Source organism: Alligator sinensis, unplaced genomic scaffold (assembly GCF_000455745.1).
Source record: "Alligator sinensis unplaced genomic scaffold, ASM45574v1 scaffold440_1, whole genome shotgun sequence".
Classification (NCBI taxonomy): Eukaryota; Metazoa; Chordata; order Crocodylia; family Alligatoridae; genus Alligator; species Alligator sinensis.
This window is the reverse complement of record NW_005842950.1, coordinates 174,715-181,570: the sequence shown is the minus strand read 5'-3', so window position 1 is coordinate 181,570 and position 6,856 is coordinate 174,715. Positions and strand designations below refer to the sequence as shown.

At 42.6% G+C, this 6,856-nt stretch overlaps 1 protein-coding gene across 1 annotated transcript in view; it reads right to left on the bottom strand.

Annotated features, from left to right (window-relative positions):
• The window catches only part of SLC6A1 (solute carrier family 6 member 1), a 49,341-nt gene that overhangs the window by 3,669 nt on the left and 38,816 nt on the right, over nucleotides 1-6,856 (bottom strand). Inside the window, exon 13 of the mRNA XM_006036355.2 lies at nucleotides 4,033-4,200. Coding sequence (XP_006036417.1) covers nucleotides 4,033-4,200 — 168 coding nt within the window. The remainder of the gene's footprint in view (nucleotides 1-4,032; nucleotides 4,201-6,856) is intronic.

Below are 6,856 nucleotides of genomic sequence, written 5' to 3'. Positions count from 1 at the left end.
GGGTGGGGAGCCAGAGCTGCTGTACTGTAGCTCAACATGCTGCAGTAATGGATGCATGTTCAAACAACATGCCTTGGAGCAACATGTTCCAAAGCAATAAGCTCTGGAGTTTATTGGTTCTTATTAACTGCATGTGTGTATGTGCCCAGTTATAAGAATACAACCTCTACAGTTCATATGAGCGCTTCCTGCTCTTCATCAACATTGCAGTGGGGTTCAGCTAAAGAATGTTTCAGTCCTTCCACTTCTGATCCTACCTGGGGTCCAGTAATGATGCAACAAATATAAAGTGAATGTTTTAAAATTAATTAGCAGATTTTGATGCTCCAGCAAGATTTAGAGTTCTGCCTAAACATTTTTGTCAGTATTGTTTTTTCTGAGCTGGTTTGTCTAGATAAGCATCTAGGCGTACCACATATGGTTTTTTACCTTTTATTAAAACCTTTAGTAATCCCTTATAAAAAAGTGCTGATCAAATGCTGTAGACTTAATCAAAAAGATTAACAGTTTGCTTATAAGTAAACACTTTCAATAGCTGTGTTAATAACAAACTTTAAGATAAATACTAGTATCAGTAGTCTGCTTTTATCATCTTATAGTCATTTATCAAACCTTTCTATATGGAATTATATGAAGGATAACCAAACAAATCAAGTTCTATTATGGGCTTAAAAAGCAGAGCCAAAGCAACAGCTATCTCCATAAGGAACAAGATTCTAGCTTTATGTAAATATTATAGTAATATACACATAAATATAACATAATCAGGTGTCCTGATGAAGAATACCCTGCCTTCAAAAGGTTGTCTAACTAACTTTATCCCAACCATGCAGTCCATCCAATAAAAAATATCACTCAAAAAATGCTTGCCTCTCACATTATAGCAAAAACAAATAGCTAAAACAAAGAGCAAGAAAGATTCAAATAATGAGATAACAGCAACATTTTCCATGGATTTCCATGACACATCAATGAGTCTTTAAGGCTAAGTGAAAAAATATAACTCTGTAGCTTTGCTAAAAATCTTTCTTTGAAACACCAGAGAACTTGGACATACATACACACACACATACATACATACATATACACATATATACTTGTTTCACAATGGATTTTATTTTTTGAGGTGCACAGGTTATGAGGCCAGAAAAAGAGGATATGGTCATCTAGCCTCATCCTTTGTAGAATACAGGCCACCGAATCTTTTAATTTAAGACCTTATCATAGACTTTCTGTAAAAAAAAGTATATTTGTGAAATATTTCTCCCAGCTCTGGTCCCATGACAACAGAGCACTGCCCCCTGACCACAGAGCATTACCAGTACCACAACTAGAGCCAGTGTTGGGACAAAAGAATCTCATAGCACCAGCTCCACAGTCACAGGGCCAGTGCTGGGAGAGAAGAATCTCCCAGCCCAGGTCCCGCAACCACAGAGCTTGTACTGGAAGATCCTTATCTCTTGGTCCCAGACCTGCAATCATGGAGTGGGGGCTGGGAGCTGCCCACTGATGGGGCAGGGGAAGATTGTCCCTGCCTGGGCTCCAGTGGAAGAGCCCACCCCAACAGCAGGAAGCTCCTAGGGGCAGAGAGCAATCTCCCACCCCCTGCTGACTGGGAGCAAATATGCTCCCAGTCAGGCGTCTAAATGTGCACTATTGCACAGTAAGTGCTTGAGAATAAATTGAGAAGAAATTGGCTACCTGTACTTACAAGTAGCATATTTACTCATGATTAGAGCTAACTGCAGGAAGCATCTGCACATGTACACAGTGATGCTTATTATGCAGTAATAATTTCTAATCTCAAGTAAAGTGTTTCATGTACACAAACCCAGTATAAGGTTTAAGTGTTGTTCAAGGACAAGTCTGAATCTGGTAGAGAAGGGATTTAGGTCTCCCATATTCCAGATAAATATCCTCACTGCTCATTTGTTGGCTCTTCTGAGCTCTCTTTTTCTCACCAGAAATTCCATCTTGAACCTAAAAAATCTTTCCCAGTTAAATCTTTGCTGAAACTGGTTTATTTTTATCAAATGTTTCATTTTCAGTGAACTGACATTTTCTGACAAAACCTTTTCATCGTAAAATTCCGAACATGCTCTAATTAGAAGTGAATGTTCCAAATGTAAGCAGCAGCCAACAGAAAACTTCATGTGAGCAAATGTTTGTGATTGTAGCTTTATTTAAGATATAAAAAGGGCAAAACCAAACATCCTGTATTTGTCTCAAAGATTAGGTTTATTGAATTATTCCAATCAGACAGGAAATTTATGTCAAGCAAGGAACAGATTACAGGTCAAAATATCCTGTTCCAGGATAGGTAATTATTTGGGCCTGTGGAGTTCTGGGGAGCTGCCATGGGCTGGTCAGTACCCCTCTCTACCCTGCCACAACAGCCTGGAGCCCATGCACCCTAATGCTCCTCCCTTGCACCATCAACAGCTCACAGCTAAAGCCCCGACCCCAGCCCTCACCAGACTTGCCCCAACTGGAGCCAATGAGCCAGAACCCATGCACACAGCCCCAACCCCGGCCCACCCTGTGCCTCATCCAGGCTCCCTGCCCACACTGAGCAGTGGCTGGGTAGAAATGCAGCGTGGTGGAAATGCAACCCCTCCCCCTTACCACTGCCAGGTCCTCCTTACTACAGCTGCCCAGAACCTGTGCCTGGGCTGCCCTGTGGCTCCTTACCACCACCTCCAGGCCACCCAGCAGTAGCAGTGCAGAGGAGATGCAGGACAGCCCAGGCATGGGCTCTGGGCAGCTGCAACAGCAGCAAGAAGGGCCTAGCAGCAGTGAAGGGGAGGGGTCACTTTTCCCCCACATTGAACAGCAGCTTCTGTCTGGCCACTGCTTCTGCTGCTGCTCAATGTGTGGAAGCAGTCCAGAGCAGGCACAGGGCAGGTCAGGTCAGGGATGTGCACATGGATTCTGGTTGGTCAGGAGCTGGTCTTCTCTGGCTGGACCAAGTCCAAAGGAGGTATGCAGGTTCCCACTATGGGGTGGGGGCCCATTGGTGGCAAGAGCCAAAAGAAGCTGCCACCACCACCTGGGCTGTCTAGAAAGGCAGTCCAGCTGTGGAGCCACCCCAGCTCCACTGCGGGCCCAGGGGACAGTGGGACATGCCACAAGCTGGATGGTACCTGGTCCAGGCAGGACCAAGGGACCCACCATGGGCAAGACAAAGTCCTTCTATGGACCAGATCTGGCCCACAGGCCATATTTTGGCCATCCCTGGGCTATGTTATATCAGAAGATTATGCACGATGCCAATGTAGACTGCTAGCCCTATCATACAGCATTATTTGCATGTGCAATCACAGTATGGACATTCAAAAAGCCTGTTGCAGAATCAATCTAAGTCACATAGTTTTCTGTAAGCAGCATAGTTTAGCTCGGTAGGCAACAGAACACACATTTGCCCTTTGGTGGTGGCAGAGGTGGGAGTGGGGTGCAAATCATAGACTGTGTTCTGTCATTTTTAAACAAGTCTGTATGCTGAACTTGTTATATTATGGGTATAAACTGGTTTTTGATCACTTATATTGGTAAAATTGTAATGCCTATACCTTGCCACTGAATATAGGCAGACAGTTCTCATGGGCAAGAGCTACCTCAGTCACAGTATTCTGCACTTACACACTGATCAAGAACCAGGACATAGGCAGAAATGATCAGTTTTGTATTGGGGCAAATTAGATATCATTTTGATCATATATATCAACATTGCTATTTGGTTTGCCAGGCATAAAGTGCTAGGAAGCCAAGTGTTTGGAACTGACAGGGCCTAATAATAGTGATATCTGTTATACTAACAGCTGCATTACTATATAAAGTCTTTAAGAATACCGTTAGCCTTATTATTTTTCATGCTGACATTCTTGGTTTCATGTTCTTATATTTGCTATAAAATGCCTGAGCTAAGATGATAAATGATGGGAAGCAGCAACATACCAATCTCACCAGATATCCCAATAAATATCTTGCAAAAATAAATCAATAAATAAATGCGTCTGAAAAATAGTGACCTACCTGTTTTAAGGAGCCTTTTAAAGTAAGAAACATGTATGCCATATAGCCTGGAATCAGCACCATAGAAGAAAGAGCCATAAGCCAGCCAACCCCTTGGCCCCATGTTGGGAAAACATAGTTCCCCATAGTAAGAGGAGTCATCTGGACAGCACTGAAGATAAACACTCCCTGAAAAATAAATTTAAAACAGTCAAGGTGGCTTTAATTCCTAAAGGTCTCCATGTTTTCTACAGAACTCTATTGCATTGACTTGGGTTCAGTCATAGGACTGCTTCTGCAGCCACGCACAAAAGTTAAGTTCCCCCTTAAGTACTCACATCATCATGCTCTAGCTTCAGGCCTGGGGGCACAGACATTGATACAAGGTGGAGGAACCTTGGCTCATCCACTTCAACGTGCTGGCAAGTACATCTGTGCCATTGCAGACACGAGGAGTATGTTGTGAAAGGAAATGGCTTCCATGGCTCAAAGCAAGATGGAGCTAGGAGCTGATTTCTGACTGAACCCCATTCCAAGGCTTTTTGGATGGAACAGCTACATGCTCAATGGGGCTGGATTGCAAAGTTGTGTTTGAGCCCTTGAGTAGGACTTGTGAAATAAATTTGGGGGTCTGGTACTTTCTCATGGGGGCACCTCCCATTTGGGAAGCAGGAAATATAGAAATTTTATTTGAATTTTAAGCTGATTTTATAAGATTTTAAATACATTTATAGAGATCAGACTTAATTTACACACTTTATTACATAAGGTACTTGCAATTCTCACAAATTTGGCAGCTCCCCAAGCTTGAGGACTTGATATAACTGTACTCTCATTTTTTCCCACCCCAACCCTGCCATAGGCCCTGCAATTGAGAGTCTGCAACAAAAAAATAAATCATTATTGGTAATGATTTGAGTTTATCTGCTTTAAATCAGGGATTGGCAACCCATGGCCTGCAGGCCAGATGGACTAGACAGATTCTGCAGATCATTGAATGCAAGCAACATGCAAAAATGCATTTAATATTGTGTCTCTTTTCCTTAATATTATCAATTTGTTTTGCTGCGGCCTTGAGCTACTGCAAATAATTTCCCATTATCTCTTAAGAAATAAAGAACAAACTTTAACTATGTGCATGCCTTACATGATTCTGAACAAATCTATAGGCGAGTAATTTTCTGCTCAAAGTCAAAATCCAATACCTTTACTAACATTGAACAATTCCTTGCTCAGATTATTATCACCAGTTTTAAGGGACTGCAGGGGGGGAAGCAATCTATTTTTCAGTGTAAGACTGAATCGTTCCTGATTGTTACGATCCATGAGCAATTGGATTGTTGTCTCCCTAGTCGCTGGGCACCGCATGGAGTCAGGGTCTAACATCTTGGTGTAGTCAGCAGGATTCAACACACATTTGCAGGGGGCTGATCATCCCGATCCTACCAGGGTAAGGCCTTGCAGGTGTACTAGGTTCTCTTGGGCCTGGACTACCTCGGCATGAACTAGGTTCTCCTGGGCTGCCTCAGCTATCGTACCCCATCTTTTACCCTTCCCCTGTAGCATGGCAGTGGGTTCAGAGGATTTTCCTCTGTGTGTGTGGGGTCAGGGTGACCTCTGTGTTTTTATTGAGAATTGGGTTAAACGTAATGGGGATCTGGGACCCCAGGAGAATCCATCTAGCTCAGCTTGGATTATGGCCGAGAGTTGGGCCTAGGGAATTTTATGCAATAGATCATGGAAGCAGGCCTTCTGTAAAGCAACTGCCCTCCAGGCTTTAGCTTAGAGCGTTCAAGATTTCACCTCCAGACTGCTGACACCTAAGAGACATAGTAAAGCCTGCACTCTGCCCAGGTGTACCTGGATTCTTATGACAGCTCTGGGCTTAGTAGATACAGAATTGTTTAATTGTCTGTATTGTTGCTTTTTTGTTCTTGTTCTGTATCAATAAATTCACCTATTATCAACTGGCAGGTGTTGTGGTCAGTCTGAGGATTGTGTCCGTCCAAGCAAGATATAAGTGCTAGGTTCAAATCTAGTCCAACAATTGGCAACTCCACCAGGATGCAAGAGTAGTAACCTGACTGATCAGAGAATGTGTTGATGCAGAGTGATCTGTTTTAGAGGAGTTAGCTGAAACTTGTAGTAAGGTAAAGTTATATAGGAAGTAACTGAAGTTATAAGTATTGTGCAGGAGATGTTGTTTTTTACTTCTGACCAGGAAACTTTGGTTTTCTATGTCAGGCAGAGTAGCGGACATGAGTATATGCTGTGATCTGCTTAGAATTAAGTAAGAACCTCCTGTTGTGTTTACAATAGGAAGCTAGAAAGCAAAGGAAGTCATCTCCCTGCTGGAAAGACTGTATGAATGAACAGGGTCCTTAACTCTAAGGTCCTTGGGAGAATAATTACAGTCTTCTATGCAAAAAGAACAAAAGCAGGTGTGTTTTTGCTGTGAAGTTTGTAAAGTATCAGTTGGCAATGTAGGTTATAGCAAGATAAAGTGTTATACAGGCAGTGTAGCTTCAGAAAAAATCAAAGATAATTAAAGACATGTAATACATACACTCTAGAATCCTGTGTGTACCAGAAAATAGAGGCAAAACTAGCACAGAAAGAGACGAGGTATGTTACTAGATATCTGCTCAGGCAGTGGCAGAGAATTTGTGATTAGAAGTGAAGGGAAGCTTGGTTCTCCCTCCTGCCCCTCCAGGAACAGTGAAAAGCCTAGAAAAGATAGAGATTGTTACAACAGTGTAACAGCTTGATTAGGAAACATCAGGGTACAGCTGTGTAAAAAGAGATCATTGCCCAGAATTAATCTGAGTTACTCTGAGCAGGGAAA